Below are 26683 nucleotides of genomic sequence, written 5' to 3'. Positions count from 1 at the left end.
GGCCATTTTCAGGACTAAATGATTTTTCAAGAGTTCAATTCCTCCCCAAATAGGTGTGTCTTCAAAATCAATCTGGAATTCACAATGCTCGATTGGGGACATTGAGAAAATTCAAAACGGGACCAGGAGGCAATTTCAGTCTAGATTTCAGGTGCACCAAGCTACCTTTGTTGGTGATTCTGTGGAAAGAAAAATACATTTTAATCCACCTTCTCAAGGTGTCTCTTCATGACAGTTCCAGGAATATCAGATGATTCTGGATGAAGTCGAGGTGTTTCTCTACATAAGACAGTTAAGAGACATGGTGTGTCTTGTTTTGAAAGGCAAAGTGCATCACTCAAATCAGACACAGCTTCTTCTTCCTCACCTCTTTCACTGGAGCTGGTCTGGAGTTCTTTCCTTCTTCCTTTCCTCCGGGAGTTCTTTTTTGTTATGGTAGATATATGCTCTCCCTTGGAGAGAAGCCACTATGCCTGCCTAATGGAATTGGCAGGCTAGTGGCCCCTTCTCCGAAGAAGCCACAAAGGGGAAAAAACCTCTTGAGGCAGAAAAAACGCTGTTTGTTGGTGTGGAATGAAGTAGACTTGTGGTTGCTGGCTTGGTCGATGAAGTCTGTATGACCCGTGTCAACAAACTGGTGCATGTGAGACAAGTCTGGGTCATAGGTTGGAGTAGAACCTGATTGTAAAGACTTGTAGGGGGTGTCTGTACTTCTGCTCTCTATATGGTAGAGGAGAGGCGCAGAAGACCCCAGCCAAGATTCTCTATAAGGTAGCAATGGATGAGCAATCAAGGCCTAGGTTCTTAGGAGGTGATGCAGGCTGGTTCTTAAGTACATTGTAGTCCCCGAACCCCCACAAAGGAATGTCCACACTCTGTATTACTGAAAACACAGTCTTTATATAATTAATGTTCAAAGGTATGTACACGATCACAATAACGCACTTTGTACTCGGAAGTCAATAATGATAAATATATACAATTCTAAAGTGGTACCACCAATGTTATAAAATCTCATTAAAGTGCATCAATTGTTCGGTTAAAATGTCACACAGATCAATAACGAGGAAACTAGCAATGGAGATAGGCAGGAACGTAAGATGGTTGAAACAATAGGCAGAATGCTGACCCCTACCACTAGGCACAGTTCTGTGTGGAGATCCCCCCACCTGGGCAACCTGTAAATAAAGATATATAGCACAAGCCCAGTCCATGTAATGTTCACTAGTCTTAGTTCCTCCTATTAAGGTTTTATCCCCCCAATGTACCTGGTGGAGTAGAGTTCTCCGCAGATGCGTCGACCGATCCTTCTTGAGTGCCTCCCTTTAAAGCAGGAGCCACGGATCGTCGAGAGGCGTCGGGGAACTTGGCGTTTTGTGTCGGGGAAACGACTGCCCTTCTTGAGTGCCCTCCCTTTAAGGCAGGAGTCACGGGTCGTCGAACGTCTGACGGTGAACAGGTTGAACTACGACGGTGAAGTGGTAGCTTCGTTCCTAGCGGTGCTCGTCGACGACAGAGCGTCGGCGTCCTGCAAGGAAGAGGCGTGCAGGGCACCTCGGTGACGATAGTTCTGGACCGCAAAGAGATGATGAAGAACTGTGGCCCAGCAAGGGCATCGAGTCGTCGGCGTCTCTGTGGTCTTTAGGTGGCGGGAAACCCACCGGCGGATGCTCCTCGGCACGTCGACGGTCAGGCCTTCTCCAGCGGGAGAAAAGCGGGTGACGATGCAGACGAGAGCGTCCGATGATCAATTGAAGTTCTTAGGCAAATGGGAGCACGGCAGCTCCGGTCGGCGACGGCGGTCGTCGACAGTGGCGGACAACAGTCCGGGTGCTTCTCTTTGAGATTCCGCGGCAGTCCCCATCTCGGGTCGGCAGCCTGTCGAAGGTCTGTCTACCAGGGAGCTTTGGCAAAGATCAGCTGTGCACAATGGTCCCTCGTAGCTCGGGAAGAGGGTGCCTTACCAGGTCCTCTCTGGGTCAATCCTTGGAGGCACAGCAGCTTTCGGATTGTGAAGGAGAGCAACAGCAATTCTTCTCGTCCAGCAGGGCTTCAAGGTCAAGCTTCAGTTACTCCAGTTACTCGTCGTAGTGGACTTCAGCTTCTGAACATGATTCCTAGCAGTGAGAGGTCCCCAGATATACTGTTGATCTCCCATTCATTCCGCTGGGTCACACTCAAGCATCCAATCACGACTAAGGGCATTCATGCAGGCACGCAGCCAATCAGGCACACAAGGTATTCAGGCCATTCACTTCTCTCCAGACACTCACAACAAGTTATGTGTATTGGGACAAGTACCGAGCCATTCAACACTCCAAGCTGCATTCATACCGGTTTCGGGCAGGGCTGTCTCAGTCATTGTGTCAACCACCAGATACTAGACATCCACAACACAGAATGCATATTCATCACACACTCTGTTCACCCAGGTCCCACCCACAGGAGGTACCCACAACATACATCACCGGGAAGGCTCCAGCTAGTCTGGCCGGGCCTTCACAACAACACCATATATGGCACTTCCACCCAACGGCCCGTCAGGGGGAAGGGACAGAGTCAGGGCTTCCCAGGACTTTGGGAAAATAAGGTAATGGGTAATAGAAAGTAAGAGGCCACCGGTGCCATCTTGTTTTCCATCAGGAATCAACTGATCACAATGGCAGGGCCGGGGTATCCCAAAATCAAGGATAATCTGCGCACCTGTCAATTTCAGCATGGAGCTTCCACCAGCCCATACCCTGCTCTGCGGGCCACCCACAGGTGCCCAAAAACATACATTAGGGGCACAGGGTTGTACCCCCATCCATGGGTGCCATAAGGGTATCCCACAGGTCCATTCACCAAACCAAAAGAGAGAGAGCTGCACCGCCAGGAGTCCCACATGAACTCCTGCACGGAAAACACGATAGAACACACGATAAGAAGCAGTAAAGGACAAGGATACGGAGGCCCTGTCCCTCCGATGCATTTCCAGCATCACACTGATGGTCAGTTTCCACGGTTATTATCCCTCCAATAAGGAAGATAGTCAGAATATGGCACCAGGAAAACAATGCACAGGCAGATAGAATGAGGGTCCTAGAATGAAGCAAAAGAGCCTAAAGGAACCCACGAGAAGTGAGGGAGAAAAGGCTGTGGCGTACAGTAAGGACTGGAGGCAGCATTGGTGGCAGGAATCAGCAGACAGCGCTGCTGCGCCTGCGGGGGGGGAGCCCCGTGAGAGCACTGAACAGAAAGGCAGAAGATACCACACTCACAGAGACTGGAGAAGTCGGAGGGAGCAGGGAGACAGGAAGAAAAAGGTAATCGAGTCCGCAGCGAGCCAAGAGAGTCTGAGAAGCGGCGTGCGGTAATGGCAGGAAGGAGGAAGGCAGGAGACACAGAAAGCAGTGGAAAGCAGCTCGAGTGTCAAGTGAACAACAAGAGCACTAGCGTCTTACCCAAAGACGAGATAGCAATCGTGTTGCAACGCGCAGACAGCCGGGAGCAAAATGATTAAATGCAACCCAGCGGTGGCCATGTTGGAAAACACTAGATTGGCAAGCATGTTGGGAGCACTGTGTGATGTGCCAATTCAATGGAGGTACATCCTCCATCTGTTCCACAAGCACCACGAGAGGGGACGCGTGACACCTATCTACAACTTGCTCTCACTAAATAATCTCCCTCCAGATCTTTAAATTCCTCCGGCACCAACTCTGTGTGTGTTTGGCACTTTGCTAAACAGCGAGCTGGTGGTCGATCTCTATCCTCTGAGGCTCCTTCCTATGTAACAGCCTACCCCTCACTCTTCATCTTGAGCCGGACCTCCTCAAATTCCGGAAGCTCATCAAGACTTTCCTTTCACCTCCTCCTTTCCTTCCTCCCTCCTCTGCTAAATCCCACAGAGTCTGAGATTGGTGAGCAGGGCCCTTATGTGTCCTCCAGGGTCCTGCACTCCCACACAATTGCCTACAGCCTCCAACCCTCCTAGCACTTGTCTTGGCACCCACTGGTCTATGTCACCCCAGACCTGCACTTACCTATTTAATGGCTGCTGACCACTTCACCTAGGCACTTACAGCTGCTCACTCATCCATTCTCTCTCTGAATGCTCACAACGCCTAGTAGGTCTGCATCTATCTTTAATTTTTATCAGTGTTCACCAGTCCCTTTTTAGTTTCTATTGGGGACTGATTGTGCTGGTAATGTTCACACCAGCCCCACATTAGGGACATTACACCTCAAGGGACAGCAAGCTTTTCTCTGTATAGGGACATTTAGTTATTTGTAGGGACAACAGCGTAAGGTTTAAATATTTTACAAGTGACATAATTGATTCTGCTCATGACGTGTTAACCTAAAATAAATGGACGCAGTCCCAAAACAGCATTTTTTCTATGCTTAATAACTTTTAAGCATTTTACACTTTTGCCTCAAAGTTTGGGGAAGAGGGCACTATGACAGTAACAGGGGCTTGACACTCTCATGGGGAAACTGAGACTGCTATCAATCTGGGGTAGGCAACATACTACTGTCCATGTGAGAGCCAATCCTGGGATGAGGAAGTTGGTGGGCCCGAGTCCATGGCCCCCACTAAACACGCCTAGCATTATTTTAATTGTGGTACCACTGTCTGTTGTACCATGTCTTTCTGCCTCTTGTCTCGCCATAGTTCTTTTCTTTTACTTTCAGGTCTTCAGGCTCCAGACCTTCATCAGCGTAGAACATTGTGAAAGGAAACAGCAGTGCCAAATGTGAGTCTCTCTCTACAGAGGCCATCCAGATTGATGGCAGGTTCACCATATTCCTGGGCTGCAGGAAACAGATGGGTACTGAGGCCCACAATAGAACTGTGCTGCAGAAGCCCCATGATTGCCAGTGCGCACAATGGGGGCACGTGTTTATTTTGTTCAAACTTTCGGCCAATGTACCTCGGCCCCAGGGGAGATCCTAGGAATAGATTACCCTGAGGGACCAATGCAAAGGGAAATGAAGCAGTGAAGGAAGAAGGCACGAGTATAAGAGAGTTAAAGTGAGAGTGACAGAGAGACAGGTGTAAAAGAGGAAGTTGGAGAAGAAGGGGACGCAGCAGGAGGGATAGAGAGAAAGGAGAAGAGTGAGAATGTTTGGAGGGACAGGGAGGCATAGAGAGACAGGAGGAAGTAAAGAAGAGAGAGAGAGCAGGAGGGATAATGGGGAAGACCAGAGAGGGAAAGAGGGAGAGGGAAAGAGAGAGAGGGAGAGAGAGAGAACAACAATGGGAGATGGAGAATGGAAAATGGAGAAGGAGGGAAGAGAGTGGAGAAGGAGAGAGTAATGGGAGATAGAGAGAGAGAGGAAAACCGAAGAGAATAGGGTGAACATTGATATTGGAGAGGGAAGCAAAAGTGAGAAAATGCAGAGGAATTGATAAAAGGATAGAGAGGGGTCAGAGTAGGGAACAGAGAGACAGTGTTTGAGAGCGAAAAAGCAAAACTGGAAAATCACATCAGCTCACATCATTAGAATAGGGACTCCTTAGAAAATTCCCGGCAGGCCCTCAATTGAAGTGCAGGATAGAAATATATAATAGGGGTTATCAATCACTAGTCCTGCCTCACAACTGCCAGGGAAGGAGGGAAACCTGGGATAGGGTGGAGGGAGCCCACAGGGATTCAAGGTATAGACTAGGAACTCTCATTAATCTGTCCTTCCTGCGGTTTGTGGCCAGTCAGGTTGTGAACTCTGACAATAAAAGCTGTGATGAATCTGATGATGTCATCACTCCTTTCCCTGATTTATTCCTCCCCCATGTGGCCAGGAGACAGCATCCACTACCTGATCCTGACCCTGTGAGCAGCTATATGAGGGAGGACCACCTGAGGGGAGGCTACCCTTAGGGAGATAAGATGTCATCACATAGCCCCCATTCCCTTCCATTGATGTATCCTCCATGCCCCAGACCTTAATATCATACTATCATACGCCCCAATCTCTTAGTAGATCCACTTTGATTTCCCTTGAAAATCCCTTTAGGGACCATACAGTGACTACTGGGATGAGGAAGAGGCCAGGAGCAGTGAGGCTTACTTGTAAAGAAGCTCAGTATCCACTTCCTCAATACTATTCAAGAGGAAGTTACGAATCCACTGACACGAGGAAAACCAACAGAACAGTGGCGATTGCTACGACCCCATACAATGCAATAGTCTAGTTGTTGGAAAAGGAATTACCAAGACGGGAAGATTGAAATGCAGCTGATGAGAGAGACGAGAGGAAGGAGCTGCAGTCGCTGGTCTGCTTGTCGGTAAGCAACAAATCTGATCACCAAATTGAGGGAAGGCACGCCTATGCACTTGGTGGGAGCGCTACCCTGATTCCAGAAAAGTGAGAGAGAGGTGCCAGCAATTTACCCCGAGAAAGGTAAAGTGAAGTGGGAACCATTCCCTGGGGAAAGAGGCACGGGAGCAGAATTGCGTTTAATGGTGTTCACACTGAGTCAAAGCAATGCACCGGACGCAAGGGAAGAAACACCAAAGGCAACCCGTGGTTCCTGGCGTACGGATGCTGCGACATCAGAATAATACAGAAAGAAGGTAAGGAAAGCGATGGGAAGCCAAAGACTACCGAAGAACCCAAAGCATACATATGGGATTACAGGTGGTCTTACAGGCTATGCCACTTTATAAAAACACAACGAGAAAGTAAGTTTAAAGTCATTAAACAAGTGAAAGTATTTGTCAATTAAGTTATGAATGGGACATTAAAATCCTATCTAAGAGATAATGGGCCTCAATCCGATCTTGAAGGTAGCCTTGCTGGTAAAACCGGCAAGGCGCCTCCAAACTTGCGAAAGAATCCGGCACCTGGCAATGAGGAATTACCAGGGTATTCTGACTTTGCCGGACAGAGTGTTTCTTTAGCAGAATTGTTTTTTACATTTCATTCAATCCATCCAATCCTACTGCTCATATGCGGTGGCCTAGCACGTGTTGGGTGATATGAGTGTTTGGATTTGGCGAGATGAGGAGCCTTTCCAAATATGTGAACTTGGAAAAAGTATGTGTTAATGCAAGGCATGTGCAGCTTACACCACGTTTTTTGCACTTTGGGTCACTTTCATTTTCAATGAATGCAGAGAGGTGGCACACTATCTTATCCACAGTGGATTTCTCCTTTGCCTTCAAATACTACAAGGTTTAACGACTGTATGAGATTTCCCTGAAGGCATCAAAGCAATAGATTCCTATGGAATAATTTGTTTTTTACAACTGCTAAAGCATGTGGATTCCATGGGAGTATATTGAGACTGTTGCCTGTGAAGCCTAACTTGCAGGCAGCTATTACATTTTTTACAAAACAGAGAGGTGGTCATCATTGGGCTGGCCGTTATTTGGAAGTGGGAAGCATTTATGTGTAGTCGGTTCCCCACAACCACATTTTTGTCATTTGCACAGCGGAGTGCAAATTTGCAGGGCAAAGGGTGGCAGCATGTACTGTGTATTGTGAACACTACTTACCATGCTCACATTGTAAACAGTGTTCACAGTGAAAATTAAACACTGCCCAACATGTGAGCAGGGCAGGCAGTGTGTACAATGCATCTCTATACGGTCTGCCTGCTTTATGCTGGTGCACAATTCCGGCGGACTACTTAGGGATCTCCAGCATTTGGACCAGCATGAAAATTCATGGCGGCATAAATGTTGGAGCATTTGTGTTTGCGGAGAGGAAGAAAGACAGTGGAAATGCAAGTTGTGTTTCGCAATTCCTCTCCGCCATACAGATGATTGAAAATGTGGCATTGCGTGAATGAAAGACATAAAAGTCTTACGCCGGTCATTCACATTATGCCACTGTAGAACAAAATGAGCTCCAGAGTGAAATCAAAGAGCAAAATTGGTTCCACCTGTTTTTACTCTTTTATTTATCACTCTGGTTTGTAAATGTTTAAAAGTGCTTGCAGAGAACCTAACAGCAAGTAAGTACTAAAGTGTGTGTTAACATGTATGCAATTTGCACTTTTTGCAAAATTACCATATATAAAATGCTTAATGCAAGTGCAGGATCACCAACACTTGCACCTATGTATCACGTACTCATGGTGATCCTGTATCATGCTGTGCCCATCTTCTTCCTGAATCCTGTCTTTTTGCGGTTCCCTGCAACACTATGGGCCTCATTACGAGTTTTGAGGCAGCCATGCCCTTAATAAGGGCATGGCTGCCTCCAAACTTGGGTCCGGGTCCGTGGTCCCTGAATGGGGAAATACCGGGCCATTTCAACTTCGGAGGGCCCAGTATTTCCCGATTCAGGGAACCCGGGCCCGGAACATCCCCATTCTCATTCGAGCCCCCATAGGGCTCAAAGGGAATGGGGAGGGAGCTAACAACGGGCATGTCAATACCGGGCCCGTTGTTAGCTCCCTGGTCCCCTCACAGGACCCGCTAAGGACGTCTGGTAAAACCAGACATCCAGAGCAGGTCCCGCAAGGGGACCTCGTAATTGGGCGTAATGGGTTTAACAGCGCCGGCACCTTTACCGGCGCCGTTAAACCCATTCCGCCTGGGTTCTAATGAGGCCCTATGTGTATTACTGACTCCTGCAACTGTGTTGTCTCTCCCCTCTTGCTTCTCCACTCTTTTCACTGCTTACTCTTGTTCTCTCCTTTTTCACTTCTTCATTCTGCCTCTCTCGTCTCCACCCTCCCTTTCTTAATCTATGCACTTACTCTATCAGAACTGTCCTCAGACATAGTATGATAGCTGCATTGTCTGTCTCCTCCCGTCCCCCTCGTTTCTCTTCCTCCCCTTCCCTCTACAGCACTATCTGAAATGTTGCCAGGCCTAGTACGATTGTCACTTGGTTTGTCCCTCTCCTTTCTTCTCCTCCCCCTCACCCTCTCCTCTTGTAATCTTCCGGCTCTGTCAGAAATGTCGTCAGGCCTAGTACGTTAGTTGCCTATCTGTTCCCATTCCCTTCCTACCCACCTCCTCCCTTCCTTTCTGTGTCTTAGCTCTTGCATGATCTGAAATGTCACCAGGCCGAGTACGAAAGTTAATTTCTTATTGTTCAAGGCCATGTAAGAATGTTCACTGTTTGTATTTTCCCTTGTTCCCTCTCTTCCCTTGAAGCGCTTTGAAACACATTGGGCCTGATTAAAACGTATGCGGCCACGGAATGAATGGTGCCAGTAAGGGACCGGCACCGTTCGTTCTGGGCCGCCACATTAGAAGGTCTGCAGCGGGTCTCGCTCTGGACGCCTGGCCAGAGCAGACATGCAGAGCGGGACCCGCTAGCAGACCATGATGCTAACAACGGGCCCGTCATTAACGGGCCTGTTGTTAGCATCCTCCCCATTGAGCCCTATGGGGTCTCAAATGGGAATGGGGATGTACCGGGTCCCGCGAAAGGGAATTACCGGGCACTCCAAGGATGGAATAGCCCGGTAATTCCTTATTTCTGGGACCCAAACCCGGTACCCAGTTTGGGGTTAGCCATGGCGCTAAAAAAGGCATGGCTACCTCCAAACTCGTAATGAGGCCCATTGTGTATAGGCGCTATACAAATAAACTATCATATCATATCATATATGTTGCTCGACGGTTGCAGGAAATTATCAACACTCTCAAAGCGGAGTAAAGAGTAAGTGAGGGAGAAATCGCATTTACTCTTCACTTTTACTCTCAGCTTTGAAAGAAATAAAACACTGCCTGCAAACACGCTTTTCAGGCAACATTTTATAATGTATTCTGATATAATGAGCCTGCTGTTCAGGTGAAAAAGCACAGCATACTCCACCTGAATCCTCAGTTTCATGCGGACCTGAAAATATCATGCCTGAATAAAACCAAATGCTCTCCTGAGACGGAAGAGGAAAGTAAAGCAGTGATGCTACTCCTCAGGACGGCTGTAAAATGAACTGGAGCATACAAGGAAAGTGTAAATACATTTCAATGCATGTTATGCTTTCCAATTACGTTACAGTTCAATGAAAAATTATTCACGTAGAGGTAATGGACGGTGAGACATGTATTGGTGAAATATCAATTCTCTGGTTTTCTATTTGATCTGGCCCAAGTATCCTGAAATCGATGATATTTTTGGAAACAGGTAATTGATTTCTAGGCGGGCAATTTTCAGGAGTTTGGTAAATTGAAGAGCGAAACATTGTAATGTGCTTTAACATCGCTTCTTTAAATAATTCAAAAAGTGGTTTCGTTTACACCTAATAGCAGCACAGTTTGTTGATAATTAATGTAGAGTGCACGACACGTATAACGTGCGCATCCCAGAGCTGTACGATACGTGTCTTTTACTGCTATTTAAATATATTTTTGCAAAACTGCTTGATAAGAAACATTTTCAATGAAGCAAATCACAATGCAACCCCTTTCTGAAATTAGTAGCAAGGAAACCTTCCTTATGCCAATTGCCGTAAAATGTCATGATAAAGGGCTTTACATTGGCTGTGTGGTGGGGACACTTTAGACATAAGGTATTTTTTGGACTGCACAAAGCATTGTTGAGGTCTCAAAACCTGCAACGCCTGCTATACCCTGTATTCTAGGTAAATGGGGAGCGGACACCCTTGCCGAAGAGCCTTGGACCACTGGCTAATCTCACCAAGGAAGGCAACATGGTGGTGCTGTCCACATCGAAGGGTTTGGAGATCCGATATCGAGCAGGAACTTTGTTCATTCGAGTCAGGAAAGAGCACCAGGGACACCTGTGCGGAATGTGTGGGAATTTCAACTTGAACCCCACTGATGACAAAGTGCTGCCCACCGGAGCAACATCGAGAAATGACATTGCGCTTGGGAACTCCTGGAGGTCCGACATCAGCCAAGAAAGGTGAGCACGAAGACTGGTATGTGGCCTACTAAGTGATAAATAAGCTGTGATGTTCAACACCAAGATTCTGTGATAATAACACAACATGTACCCGGCCGATCAGACAGTTTGGGTCAGACTGTTCCTTTTGTGTGAAACTTGAGCAGATCCGGATAAGGTTTATCACCTTCTTTAATGGCAAAACCTATAGGAACTGTGGCAGTATTACCCAGGGGTATCCCCAATGCTTTAGAATACTTGGGTTAAGCATTCCTAGTACATGTTTTCATATGTATGAGAATGACGCTAAGCCGCGGTGGCCAAGGAACGGGCAGAACCGGTGAATCTGTGGCAGGCTAGTAGGTGGCTGACTCAGAAACAAAACAGATGTTTGTATGATGGATAAAGACAAGGTGGGAAAGGGATACGCAATGGAAAGTCTAATGTGTGTGTGTAATGGGAAAGTGGGAGAGCAAGGGATTAAAACTAAGAGAGAGATAGAACTAATGATGAATATGCAAGATTGTGCTATGCCAAAGGAGACATTGAAGAAGTTGGCCGTGTGGTGGAAAACAGGTTGTTAGTTGGGAGACTGGATGTCTATCAGGTGGTTAAGGTAGAAGAAGGACTGTGAGACAAATCAGATTCCTTTATGATTCTGACAAATTAGAAACATATACAGAAGGGAAGCAAATATGTTTGTATCTTGATAGGGGACTTGGAGTGAGGTGAAAGTAGCACTACACTCTATGTCCTTATAATGAGCAAACATGGGAGCGCACAAACATTAAAGCTAGACTCACTACCAGTATGATGGGGAAATGAGATTTAATAAATTATGCATTTATTTGCATCGGTTTTTGTTAGCACCAAATCTCACCTTGCAAGTATTTGTTACGAAGTGGATGTGCAACTATATAGGTTACACTATTGGGTTGTTTAACCATGATGGGTATAAGATGGGCTGATGGTTATGTTATCAGAAGCATGAAGGAAAGTGAGAACTGAGTGGATTCTAATTGGTGGGATATCTGGGTGACTCAGAGATTGTGGAAATCCTCAAAAGACATGTAAGACGTCTAGCACTAAAACACTATTCAGTGGGGAGGGTCGCAATCAATGGTTCCTGTGAGTGAACTACTTTGAACCTGAACATGCCATGCATACAAATCTACCTTAAGACATTGTTGTATGTTTTTGGGATGTATGGTGTCCTATGGAGATTCATACCTGCCCACATTGTCCATTCCATTCGGGAGATATTAGTCTGGTCCCGTTTTGAACGTTGCATAGTGGGTCTTGCAGTCCTGGGTTTATAATGGGGAAATCCTATAAATCCCAGAATGCAAAGTTAAAGAAAGACTGAACTAGTCTCCTGGATGGAATGGATAGTGTTGGCACGTATGAGAATGGGACAATCTCAGATCTGTATTTGTCTTCTCAAGGGGTTCTCTTGATTTTCCTGTACTTTTTCAAAACATTGGTTACCTTTTTCTGCTATAAGATGCTTTTTTTTATTGCTTTCATTTTTTAATATTTGTAGCATGTGCGTGCCTAGCATTTATAGCATGTATACCACAGAAACTAGGCAATGCTTTCTTAATAGCTAGCCAGTCATTACATGGGTCCCAGCTGGCGTACTCTTTCGAACTGAAATTGGAAGACCATTCCAAAGGCGGCAGCCTTTAGTGGTAAATTTAGACACATACAGTAAATCTTTCCCACTACATCTGAGTACTTGAGTAGGAACATAAGGCTTTGCTCATATAGCACATCATTACATGTTTGGTGGCATTTAGTAGTAAATCTGCTGAAATACCACCAAATGGATTTACTGTTACCTCCACTTCATCCACCAGATTTCCTGCCAGTTTACAAAGTGGTGGTCGGCAGTGTTAGTCACCATTTATTGGTGTCCATAGAGCTCCATCAGGATTTGGGTGGAACTATTGCTGGCAGTAATTCTTCCAATTTTGCTGATTGCAGTAGATTTATCTCCAGCTTTTTGCTGGTGGTAAATCATCCACTTCAATAATTTGTTCTACAGGAGATATGTACACATTAAAGAAAAAAGTATTTTTTTTCTTGCATATACTTTGAAAATCCACACTTCTCAAAAAATAACCCTCTGCCATGCATTTGTAAGTAATGGCAAAACAATATTTTAAGAAAGGATGAGTTACATGGCAGTCCCACATGTTCATGCACTTACAGGTCTTTTTTGGGTAACCATTGATGCAAACAAAGTGAAAGCAGACATCCCTTGCAGTCTAGAATATAGTAGACACTGCATTTTGTACTCTCCAACCTTGGGCATGTATGTTGTACTTGGAAAAGCAACACCTTTAAAAAGACAACTTATGCATTATGAAACTCTATTGAACCCCATTGAAAATAAGCAAAACAAGCACATATGCCTTAACCCACCACACTCAACGTCTAAGGGACCCCTTACATTTGAGAACATCACTGGAGTCAATTGTTAGGCACATGTTGCAATCAGTCTGCTGTTTCAATAATCACCATTTATAGACACTATTTACTAGAATAGCTCAGATTAGCTATGTTGTGCACAGAAATACCACAAAAAATACTGACACAATCTACACTTTATCAAGGATAGGACAAGTAGGAGATCAATGTGCAAGAATTGTTAAATGCACTACATCAACACAAGAGGATCCCCAAAAACTAGCTGATCCCGGCTGTTAAAGCATATCCTAAAGTGAATATTGTTCAGGAATTCACAGGGTCACTTTTGTCCCCATCTTAAATATCGGAATTACCATGGATTGCGTCTTGGAAGGGGACGTAGGTCACCGTGACTTATTAATGGCCATAGAAAAGGCTATATGCATAGGTAACTGTCTTCATTTGAATACGGAAGGCATAGTTGTATCACGTGGAATGGGAGGTATGCACGCGATAAGAACAGTATCTACATTTCATAGATTACACAGGACTCTATGAGGTGTCTTTGTACATGTAATTTCAACCTTTTTTCTAACATTGAGGAACTTTGTTGAGATATCATAGGCCTGTACCTTCGCAACCAAATCGGGGTTGCTTGGTGATTATTAGCCTTTTTAGGGTTTTTGTCTTTTGTGGTTGGTTCTTTGTCGCATGAGTGTAGGTCACTACGGAGACACTGAGTTCCGCTACTCCGTTTGTAAACTGTAGGAAAAGTTGCAACTGTGCCTGCACTTATTGGCGCCAAGATAAATTACTGGTGTATTTCCTTTTGCTATGAATGACAAATCCAAAAGTTCTGTTGTATTTGTTAAAGTTAAAGTTTTTTATTTTGAATTTTCAGCCCCTGTTTGGATGACACGTGTTTCGGCGCACAATCTGCGCCTTTTTCAAATCCGGGCCTTTAATGTGTCATTACGGTTCACACAAAGAATAATGTTCTTGTTGTAAATGAAGCACTTTTAGTCTTGGGCTCAATCCCACCTGAAAATTCTGATGCAGAATTTTCAGGTGGGATTGAGCCAAAGACTAAAACCCGTTGAGGGACTTCAGAGCTAATAACGGTACCACAAATTGCAGTACCGTTATTAGCTCTATCCCCATTCCCATTGAGCCCTATGGGGGCTGGAATGAGAATGGGGAATGGTTCCTGGAATGGGGACTTACCAGGTCCTCCAAGGTCGGAACATGGACCCGGAATGCGGTAAGGGGGTAGCCATGGCACTAATAGCGCCATGGCTACCGACTACAGTGTAATGAGGCCCATTGGGTTTGCTGTTACCTAAATATAAAACAATACTTGTATGGTTGATCAGTTAAACTTCATATCATGGATTTATACCTGCAATGTGCACTACGTTTAACATTACAGTTAGAGTATCCAAATGAGTATTTAACTACTTTACAACACGAAGAACACTTCAAAATGATATAATGCCCAGTACGTTTAACACTTTCGAATTGTAACATCTAATAGTATAAAATAACTATTTTCATTCAAATAACTAACTTAAAAAATATCAATACTGCTAACTATATTCAAAATTTAATAAACTACCTAATGTATTGACTCACTCAACAAAATAAATTTTACCTGGAAACTGTAGTTTTCAAATACAATGCAGTTAGAATATGCCACAGTGGTTCTAACTACTTTACATTTCCAACCAGATGGCAAAATTAATATCTAACAATATAAAACATATCGTAAATTGCATATAATTAAGGCCTCATTACAAGGTTGGTGGTGTGGGAAAAATGTGGCGGTAATTCCGTACCTGACACTTTTCCTGCACCACCAAATTGTAATAATTGGCTGATTTACCACCGGTGGAACTCCACCGACTCTTTTACGAAAAGAGGAGGATTTACCCCCAGCGTGTTGCTGCAGGTAAATCCTTCAAATTTTCTCAGAAAATCATAGTTTTTTCCACTCAGTAATTCTGCCTGTGGTAAATCTGCCAAAGTCCCCAATGGAGTCTTATGGACTCCAAAAAATGGGGACTTACACTGCCTACCACCACTTGTAATCTTATGGTAATAACACAGGACCATGTTGTGGTAACAGTAATTCCATTTGGCAGCATTTGAACAGATTTACCACTGAAATATCACCAAACTTATAATGTAGCCCTAAGTGTCCTCTCATAAAGTAAATCGTTTTTTAAATACTTCTTTTACTTTTTTTCCCAATCTCACAATGATTGGAAATATCTGTATATGTTAAGAAGCAACTAATGTTTTGTACAAATCATGGTACATTTTGGGAAGGTCATAAATACAAATAATTATAATCCTCATCATGCAACTTTATGCTGAAGAAAATTCCATAAACGTTTTTCATCAAAAGATAAAATACAGGTAATTTGCAGTAACAAAGACAAACTACAAACAAGATACAGAGTTAATATGACATTTCTCATTATGTGTGCCTGGTTAATTGGAACAATGTCCTTAAAAGAGTCTCTTTTCTTCCATGCACTAAATACATAGGTAGAGACTGCAAAAATAACATCAACAGATGTTTACAGTGATGTTCAGCAGCATCATTGATATCATGCCCTAATGAACATACAAGCTTTTAGATTTATTTTCCTTATATCACTGTATTGTGGGCAAGTAAAAAGAAAATGCTGTATGGTTGCCCTCGCAAAGGTGCAGAAAGGGCATGTACTGTGGCCAGAGGTAGGTTTCCATGGTGTGTCTTAGTCAATAGGGGGCACTTCAAAGGATTGTCTTTTAGAGATAAGTAGTCTTCCAACATAAACACATGTTTGCACATCAGATACTCTTACCCTATAGACAGATTTAAGATTTTCGTAACATATTCACCCCAAACCAATTGTGTATAAATCTCAGTAACTGTTTTTTGCATTACACATCAATGTGCTCCGGGCAGTTCCAAAGCTCTCCAGGCCCAACCTGTATTGGAGCTCCTTTATATGTCAAAACCACCTAAGAGAGCTCACATTGTTTTGAGACAAGTCTCTCAGGGCTTCTAGAAATGTCACATGCACTCTCTAGACCAAATGACTATCCATAGTAAAATCGGCTTAACAGCAATCAGATCTAATATGCAAAGGAGACCCTGTTCCATATGTAAAGGGATATTGGGAGCGCTGCTCAGGAGCCGCAAATGCTTTTTCTGGAAATTATTTTCTGGCACCACCAGAGCTATAGTCCAAGTTGAGCCCAAACTGTGGGCACCAGCTAAGACATGAGGTCACTAGATTCCCATGACAGCGGATATGGAATTGCGCTTTTCTCTATTGGCATAAGCCAACATGCCATTACATTTTCTCCTTAAACCAACAACAGCCTTAGCTACATGATTGTCCTACTTCCCATCAATGGTAAATGTAACTCCAAGGTAATCAAAGCTAACAACTTCTACAATCTGCACACCATTAATGTTAGGTATCATGTGTTATGGGTACCTCCGTGTTATGCCACACCTCACATATTTAGTTTTGGTGGCATTTGCCTATAAACCTATTTGCTGGCAAAATTTAATAAAATGAGCAACCTGCTTCATTAGGCCCATGGGTGTGCGTGTGAAAAGAACAACATTTGGATTAAGGCGCTATATAAACAACACATCATTATCATTATCATTAACAATATCATCGGCAAAAAACAAAAATGCCTCAGAACTCAACAATGAATAATTACAAAAGTCATCCAAAAAGGAGTGTACACCAAGCAAGAAGTAACACAAATTTAAATTTTCTGGGTCCAGTCACAGCTGGGAAAGCAAAATTTGTACAGAATAAGTAACACTGCTTCATGAAAGTTGCTGTCAAAGATATGCCCCTAACGCAAGAACTTTTATAATCATACAAACTAATTAGCCTCAACCCACATTCCAACATTAGGTTAGTTCTCCATGTGAGTCTTATTGGTAGAACTATGTCATTCCCCTATAGTGGGACATACATTTTTCTGAAATGATTGGGTCCTGCAAAGCGTGCCACACCACCCTCGACCACCTTTGTGACATCACAGTCCAACCCACAATTCCCTCATCATAGTGCCAAAACATTGAGACATTTGAGATGACCAGCAGATCTTTATTCATCTGCCGCCGGTCATCTCCATTAGTTTCTCATTGGAATACAACCGATCATGATACTACAAGAGCCTTGAACCATTGACAAGTTACCATTTTAATGTTGCATCTTAGTAACTCTTCAAACTACTTCCCAGGCTGAGATGTGCTAAGGGGCAATTTAAAACCACCATGGGACATTTTGAAACCGTCAGTAGACCAGCTTCATAAACTAATATGCTGAATTATGAAATGATTTTGCATTCACTGCCTTTCCCCGGCACCCATGAGCTTCACTTCATGACCTCGAAAGTATCAAAGGCTGTTCAGGTCTGACTGTACGATCCTGGGAACGTATAATTTGCAATGTACTGCCAGCTTCTGTGGCTAAAAAGTAAGTTAATAAAATGCGAATTTGTTACTAGTGAAACACATTCTCTGAGGCCTGTTTGCAGTGCCTTGGTCTAATAAAAAAGCCTGTATACTTACCTTTAAGCCAAAATGTAGTGCCTATAAGTGATTTGCTTAGAACACAATTATTTAGGGCACTCTCCAGCCTAGTGCATAGAACTGTATGGCTATCAACAAGGCCCCCTCCCCTTTTAGTGGACTAATCGCGCAGCTTATAAGTTCACACCATTTTACGAAGCTGAACTTGCATTTTTACCACATTATTCCATCATTTTATTGATCCATCAATAACTAACTCTTCTCCTCCCCCTGTTCCCACTCTGCTGCTCTCTTTTTAGTTATCCATTCTCTTTTTAGTCAACTCATGTCACCTCCTTCTTCTTCCCAGTTTTCCAATGGTCCACCTATCAACACACACCCTTGCCCATCCTTATCATATGAAATCTAATTGGCATCATAGTTTTCTATATCTTCGGGCTGTGTTGTAACCCAGTCAACATTATCATATATTTTTTCAACAGTGGTTAGGATGTTAATAGGCTTGTTTTTTATCATTTACACAGTCAACATTCAGGGGCAACATACATTTTCCTCTACGTTTGTTAGTATAGAGTCTCAAGATAGCTCTGTCAATGCAGAAGGTGATAAGCATAAGGACCAACGGGGGGCAGTCACTTTAAATACTCCTGAGAGCCAAGTGGGCACCCATGCAAAAAGGGTGTCCAACCAATTGTTCAATTGCACTTCATTAGCTTCATTTGTCATTTTCTCATGGAGTGTCTGTATTTCATTTATAGCTCGTCTCAATGTTCCATTTGATGCTTCTCCATCAAGCACTACGGTGCAAGAGCTGCTCCCTATTTTGGTGTAAACTACTCCCTCTATGGGAGTGTGTCACGACTCACATCCAAAAACCCCTCTGGCAAGCCCATGGGCCAGGAGAGGTCTTGGCTCGGGTCTCCAATAAACCTAGGCATCCACTGCCTAGGCCCTCTTGGAGCCAGTCCTGGCACCTATGGCGCCAGGCTCATACATAGTGAAGACATGTGTTTGGGGAATTACTTTATTTTGAAGCTGCAAGCCAACATGGAGGCATCCACATAGCTTGGCTCCTAGGAACCAAGCTATGCGGTATAGTGTTTTGGGTGCGGTAGCCTAGGAACTACTTTACCTGGACTACTTTCTTGAAGCTATTTAAATCACACCCGACTTGGATAACACGCTTTGCGTTACTTTGCAATCCTGCAACGTGACGTTCACTGTGTCCAGCTATACCCGCGAACCTCGGAGAAACAGCACCTGTAAGGAGAAAAAAGGAACATTGTTAGCAGCAGCATCTTACCTGCAATTTTCATCTTTAGCTGCCCACAGCTCCTGTGAACAGCTTCCTAGGATCAGCACATCTCCCGGACAGATCTGAAAAAAGGAAAGAAACAAGGTATTAGAGACATTACAACATAACGAACTGTGCGGAAAAGCTTACCTAGCAGGTTGCCCATCGACCAGCATCGCCTCGAATTCCACACCCTGGGTGAACACCGCGATCTATGGGAAATGAAAAGAAACCAGGTTAGCAAAGGCAAGGCATCACTGCTCTGCGCATAGCGCCTACTTACCGCATCATATCGCTCATTACACGCCATCATTTACCGGTGAGATCGAATTCAGCCAATGCACCACACTGGACTTCCGCACATCTAAGTAAGAGAAAGAGACATTGTTAAACCAAGAAAGGCATGCAGGAATAACAACAATATACAACAGCAATAAGACCTACCTGAAAGACTTCAAACGGGCTGGCATCAGTGAAGTAACTAGATCGCGTCCGCCCACAAAGGACAACACGCCCCTGCCAAGAAGGCAGTACGGAGAGTACACCTGAATCAACAATAAGGTGAGGAGAGGCCCAGAGGGGCTGAAGGCATACGGGGTGGTGGGAGGCTAATTACCCCAGTAGGCCAGTCTTGAACATAGCCCTCATTTATTACAGGCAGAACCTCCCCCACTGGCCACATCTGGGAATCGTGGAGAAGGATACCAGTGTTAATATGGCTGGGTGGCGTCCCCGTGGATACCAGGTGAGCATAACAGAACACAAAGCCTGCCAAACCAATCCACCTGGGCACCATGGAGACATCAGAATTAGACCAATTGGCCCAATTGTTAGGGGAACTTCGTGCCAAGGTTCATTCTGCCCGACAAGAGAGTAATGCCCTCCGGAGAGACCTATTAGTGACCAAAGAGCTCACTGAAGAGATTAGCAGGCAATACTTGCAATCAGAGGCAGGACAGATGCCTCTACCTGGAAGCAATCCAACCATCCAAAACCCCACCAACCATCCACTACCTCCACTCCGGTACAGATCATGTTACCGGGAACAGTTCCTCTGGCACCAGCGGAGAGGTTTGCAGGCGACCCACGGAAGTACGCAGCTTTCATAAATCAGTGTCGCCTTCACTTTCTTGCAGGCCTGGAGCATTCCCAAATGACCAAGCTCGGGTAGCCTTTGTTTTATCATACCTGAGTGGTAGCGCAGCAGATTGGTCGGTGCCATCGGTGACCCATGATGATTCTTTGTTACATGACTTTGGGGGTTTTCAGTGGGAAATGGAAAAGCTTTTTGCTCGCCATACCCAAGAACAAGCAGTAGACAATGAACTCCTTTCCCTCCGACAGAGGAATCAGGACTTGTTAACGTACATTGCAACGTTCAACAGATTGGTTGCCGAAGCTAGGTGGCCTGAAAACAAAAGAACCACGTTGTTTCATCGGGGCTTATGAGGCGAGTTAAAAGATGTTCTAGCCCAAGTGGTTGATCCTCCCAGAGACTGTTCTGAATTCATAAATTTGGTCGTGCAGCTAGAATACCGGTTGCAAGACCGAAAAGCAGACTGTTCCAAAATGGACCCTCGGGCCATGTATGTTCGACCAAGAGACAACGCAACTCGAGTGCAAGAAAACACTGTGGAGCCATGCAAATCAGAGGGGTACAAACTCCACTAACAAAACAGGAGCGAGATAAAAGAAGAGAACAACAACTATGTCTGTATTGTGGAAAACCAGGACATTTCCTGAAAGACTACCCAGTAAAACCCCCAAGGAAGATCATCGGGGTCATAGAAAAAGATGAAGAGAAGGAATCGAAATCGGAAAATTACCCAGCTCGGCAAATGTAGAGGTCAGTTTGTCGAGTGAGAGGAAAGAGTCACTGACCTCACATTTGCAATACCAGTTATCTTAATTAACAACCAACGGTCGTCAAGAATGCATGCCGTTGAAGCATACATCGACAGCGGAGCAGTTGGTAATTATATAGATCAAGACCTGGAAGTAGAGATGGGGCTTTCCCTATGTTCCAAGCCGACTACGGACAAGGTAACTACGGGTGGATGGGACAGAAATCGCTTCCGGACCCGTAACCCAATGCACAGCCGAGGTAATCTTGCTGTGCCAGGACGGACATCGGGAACTTATTTCGTTCATACTCATCAAGGCACCTCAATTCCGGCTAATACTAGGGATGCCATGGTTAGTTGCTTACAACCCTTTGATTAACTGGCGGGCATGGAAATTAACCTTCCCCAGCGACTGCTCCCCAGCCTGTTATTATCAAGAACAGAAACCTGCCTTCAGTATCTCTGCGACCCCCAGAGCGACGGCATCAACCCTGGGAGTAACTAATACCTTGCCTAAGGAATACCACAATTTCCAGGATGTATTCCAGAAGGACCAAGCAAACACGCTGCCGCCACACAGGCCCTATGACTGTCAGATTGACCTTGTTCGAGGTGCACAAGTCCCTTGCAGCAGAATCTATGCTCTTACAGAACCTGAAAACGTTCATCTGAAGTCTTATTTAGACCTGTACCTTGCAAACGGATTCATCCGTCCATCGAAGTCCCCTGCAGCCAGTCCTTTGTTCTTCATACCGAAAAAAGAAGGGGACTTAAGAACCTGTATTGACTACCGCGCATTAATCCAGATCACTGTGAAGAACCGTTACCCCTTGCCACTTATCCCTAAAATGCTGGACCAGGTCAAAGATGCCCAGATTCACACCAAATTGGACCTTCGAGGAGCGTACCACCTGGTCCGAGTCAGAAGCAGAGACGAATGGAAAACTGCTTTCCGTACCAAATACGGTTTGTACGAATATCAAGTCATGCCCTTTGGGTTATGCAACGCTCCTGCAGCATTTCAATATTTCATGAATTTATTGATGTCTGCGCCCTAGTGTACATAGATGATATCTTAGTGTACTCAACTTCGAAACAAGATCATATCAAGCACGTTCGTTCAGTCCTCATCAAGCTCCGTGAACATCGTTTATATGCAAAGCTTGAAAAGTGTTTTTGTCACGCTGTCCTCTCATTCTGTCCCTTTTTCGCAAACATCTAGGTCAGACAATAGGACAGGGTCAGAAAATAGGACAGGCAACACTCACAATACACCAGTTACCCCAGTCAGGTTTCCACTCCATGTCCCTCACAGTGGAAGGTTGTCACGTGAGCGGGTTTACCCCAAGGGCCACACATACAGACTCAGGGGTTCTCCGTTCCTTCATTGGCGTCTGCCATGGCGTCTGCAAGAGGGAGCTCGCAGACGCCGGCTACAGTACGCTGCTCGCAGAAAGTCAAGTCCGCGATCATGGAGACCACGCTCACGTGTCGCATCTGCGGGTCACGTGACGCGTCGCGGATCAGGTGACGCTGAAGCTTCCGCTATTTAAGCGCTGAACTTCCGCACGTCCGCGCTTCACAGCTGTTCTTTGGAGGACTCTGTACAGCGTTTGGATACCTTGTGTTTTCACGGCTTCTTGACTCTTGGATTGTTTTTGGATTTGCTTTTGCTCACGTCTTTGGCTCTGTTTGCTGGATCATCTCGAACTCGGAACGCCTTTTGGACTGTCTTGGATTACCCTGAATTGGACTTGGCATTTGTCTCTTCACTGCATTACGTTATCAAGTACTTTGGATTTTGGTCCTTTTGTTTCATCAAGTTACAGGAGGGCAAGTTGGGTTTATAACCCAGCCTACAGTTCTTCTCCCTACTGTCTTCGGGGAAACCAGCTCACGTGCCCATCCACGGAATTACCAACTATCTTAGGTTCTGGGCTTCCTCACCCATCAGTTTAGGTAAGCCCTGTTCTTTATTCTGCCTGTTTGTTTGTACTGTGCTCAGTTGATTGCTAATTAAGATTTTCTTTACAGATGCCTTGGGTTTCAACATTTCCCGTGGATCCGAGCTGCAAGAACTACCCACCTGTGGCCGCAATGATCGCATAGGGAGTAATCTTGTATTCTCTCTCTGTGGTACTTGGGGACGGAGGTTTCAATACTCTTCACGACAATCAAGCAACCTGACAGTTTTTTTCATGTCACTGAAGTTGAGTTTCTTGGTTTTATAATTACTCCAGGGGGCATCAGGATGGACATGCATAAAGTAGAAGCCATTTTGAAATGCCCATCACCAACATCATTGAAAGGGGTACAAAGCATGTTGGGCTTTGCGGATTTCTATCGCCGGTTCATACCAGACTTCGCTCAGGTTGTACACCCGATCACCGTATTGTTACGAAAACACAATAAAAAATTTGCCTGGACCGAAGAAGCAGAAAAAGCTTTTCAGGAACTCAAGAAAAGGTTCACCTCTGCGCCAATCCTGAAACATCCTCGCCCAGATCTCCCTTATATCGTGGAAACTGATGCTTCCAGTATGGCAATGGGAGCTGTCCACTCACAGAGAGATCCAGAAACCAGCCGGCTACACCCAGTGCCCTTCTGGTCGAAAGAATTCTCACCTCCGGAGATTAATTATGCCCTCACTGACAAAGAACTCTTGGCTATCAAATCTGCCTTTAAGGCCTGGCGGCACTACCTTCTGGGGGCCAGACACACCATTACAGTTATCACGGACCACTGAAACCTGCAATATCTTAAAACAGCTAAAGCCCAGTTCTCACGTCAATTGCGGTGGGCCCTTTTGTTCACCGAATATGATTATGTCATCACGTTTCGACCAGGGGTCAAGAATTGAAAAGCTGATGGACTATCTCGAATGGGCACTGATGACATAGTATATACGACTCCAGACCCAGTACCCATTATACCTGAAGACAAACTCTTGGGCCTCACGACAGCTTTAACTCAAGTAGAATTGAGAAATGATATTCAACGGACCATGAATCCTGATGCTTTCTTTGCATGGCAAGCGCAAGGGGGACCAATATTCCATCAAAGACCACTTACCCTTTTTTAAGGATTGTCAGTATGTACCCACCAAGGAGTTACAACAACATATTTCAGGTTATCACGATTCACTGATCGAACGGCACCCTGGGATCACAAGACTCTAGCTAAGGTAAAACAGAACTTCCGGTGACCTGCCTGGAGTAAAGACATCATCCAATATATTCATTCAAGCGGAGTCTGCGCACAAAATAAGTCGCAAAAACAAAAACCATCCGGTCTTCTACAACCTTTAGACATTCCTCCCACTCCATGGCACACTCTTTCCCTTGACTACACCATTGACCTAACTCCTAGTCAAGGGTTTAACAGCATTCTTGTAGTCGTGGACTTATTCTCAAAGATGGCACACTTTATTCCACTCAAAGGCCTCCCCGACGCATCCACTTTAGCCAAAGTATAACTGGAAGGTATTGTTAAACTACATGGCTTCCCATCAGTCCTGATCTCCGTTCGAGGTAGCCAGTTTGTCTCCAACTTCTGGAGAAAGTGTTGTGCAATGGTGCAGATTGACGTCCGGCTATCTACCAGTCATCACCCCCAAACGGACAGTCAAACCGAGAGGACCAATCAGACTCTCAAGCAGTATTTATGGTGCATGTTTCACCATGAACAAAGAAACTGGAAAGACTTACTATGGATAGCCGAGTATGCATATAACAATTCCTTGCATTCAAGTACGGGACAAACACCCTTTTATACCCTTTATGGTAGACACCCATGTACCTCTGAACTGGATCTCCCAGCCAGTTTGGAAATGCCAGCAGTGAAAACTCTTCACACCACCATCACTCAGGCTTTCAAAAAAGCCAAAGAACATCTTATTCTCGCCAAGGAAAAGCAAAAGCAATTTGCTGATCAACACCGTAAGAAAGCCCCTGACTATCAGGTAGGAGACAAGGTTTGGTTGGCCGCTAGATTCGTACCCATCAAGGGAACCCTGAACTTTCAACCCAGGTACTTAGGGCCTTATACCATCAAGGCAATTATCAATCCAGTGGCCGTCAAACTAGATTTACCACCTAACCTACAAATCCATCCGGTATTTCATGTGTCCCTTTTAAAGCCAATGCAGCCCGGTACATGGATTGGGAAACCACCAAAGCCCATACTTGTTAACAGAGAACCAGAATTCGAAGTCAGAGGCATCCTGGATTCCAAGTATTCTAGGGGAAAGCTATACTATCTAATTGATTGGAAGGGATTTGGACCCCAAGATAGATCCTGGGAACCATGTGAGAACATTCATGCACCACGTCTGATCAAAAAGTATCATAGAAACTTCCCCACTAAACCTTGGCCGGACAGAAGAAACACCATGAGAGGGGCTTTGGGGGGAGTGCTGTCACGACCCACATTCAAAAACCCCTCTGGCAAGCCCATGGGCCAGGAGAGGTCTTGTCTCGGGTCTCCAACAAACCTAGGCATCCACTGCCTAGGCCGTCTTGGAGCAGTCCTGGCGCTTCATACATAGTGAAGACATGTGTTTGGGGAACTACTTTATTTTGAAGCTGCCAGCCAACATGGAGGCATCCACATAGCTTGGCTCCTAGGAACCAAGCTATGCGGTATAGTGTTTTTGGTGTGGTAGCCTAGGAACTACTTTACCTGGACTACTTTATTGAAGCTATTTAAACCACATCCGACTTGGATAACACGCTTCGCGTTACATTGCAATCCTGCAACGTGACGTTCACCGTGTCCAGCTATATCCGTGAACCTCGGAGAAACTGCACCTGTAAGGAGACTAAAGGAACATTGTTAGCAGCAGCATCTTACCTGCAATTTTCATCTTTAGCTGCCCACAGCTCCTGCGAACAGCTTCCTAGGATCGGCATGTCTCCCGGACCGACGGATCTGCAAAAAGGAAAGAAACAAGGTATTAGAGACATTACAACATAACAAACTGTGCCGAAAAGCTTACCTAGCAGGTCGCCCCTCGACCCTGGGTGAACACCGCGATCTATGGGAAAAGGAAAGAAAACAGGTTAGCAAAGGCAAGGCATCACTGCGCTGCACATAGCGCCTACTTACCGCATCATAGCGCTCATTGCACGCCATCATTTACCGGTGAGACCCAATTCAGCCAATGCACCACACTGGACTTCCGCACATCTAAGGAAGAGAAAGAGACATTATTAAACCAAGACAGGCATGCAACAATATACAACAGCAATAAGACCTACCTGAAAGACTTCAAACGGGCCGGCATCAGTGAATTAACTAGATCGCATCCGCCCACAAAGTACAACGCGCCCCTGCCAAGAAGGCAGGACGGAGAGCACACCTGAATCAACAATAAGGTGAGGAGAGGCCCAGAGGGGCTGAAGGCATACGGGGTGGTGGGAGGCTAATTACCCCAGTTGGCCAGTCTTGAACATAGCCCTCCTGTATTACAAGCAGAACCTCCCCCACTGGCCACATCTGAGAACCACGGAGAAGGATACCAGTGTCCATATGGCTGGGTGGCATCCCCGTGGATACCAGGTGAGCGTAACAGAGTGAGAAGGTCCAACACGTACCTATTCTAGAGCGAAATGTAGTGTCCCAGCTCTTCTTTAACCATGTTTAGGCCCTTTTTTGTTGAATTAGCCAGTCACAGTAACTCATATGTGGTTAGCTGCAGCCACTGAGCATTAGCCACAATTTGCAGTCCTGGTATCAGTAAAGAAATGAAAAAAGTTGTTGCCTTGGAAAACAGTCGAAACT

At 45.1% G+C, this 26683-nt stretch overlaps 1 protein-coding gene across 2 annotated transcripts in view; it reads left to right on the top strand.

Moving 5' to 3' along the window:
- Positions 1-26683, top strand: part of LOC138451498 (alpha-tectorin-like) — a 1155342-nt gene that overhangs the window by 962895 nt on the left and 165764 nt on the right. For both annotated transcript variants that reach the window (XM_069604914.1, XM_069604913.1), the window contains one exon: positions 10535-10818. In XM_069604914.1, coding sequence (XP_069461015.1) covers positions 10535-10818 — 284 coding nt within the window. The remainder of the gene's footprint in view (positions 1-10534; positions 10819-26683) is intronic.

This window comes from Ambystoma mexicanum, chromosome 1p (genome assembly GCF_040938575.1).
Source record: "Ambystoma mexicanum isolate Mex_15411 chromosome 1p, UKY_AmexF1_1, whole genome shotgun sequence".
NCBI lineage: Eukaryota > Metazoa > Chordata > Amphibia > Caudata > Ambystomatidae > Ambystoma > Ambystoma mexicanum.
This window is presented reverse-complemented; position numbering and strand designations above follow the sequence as displayed.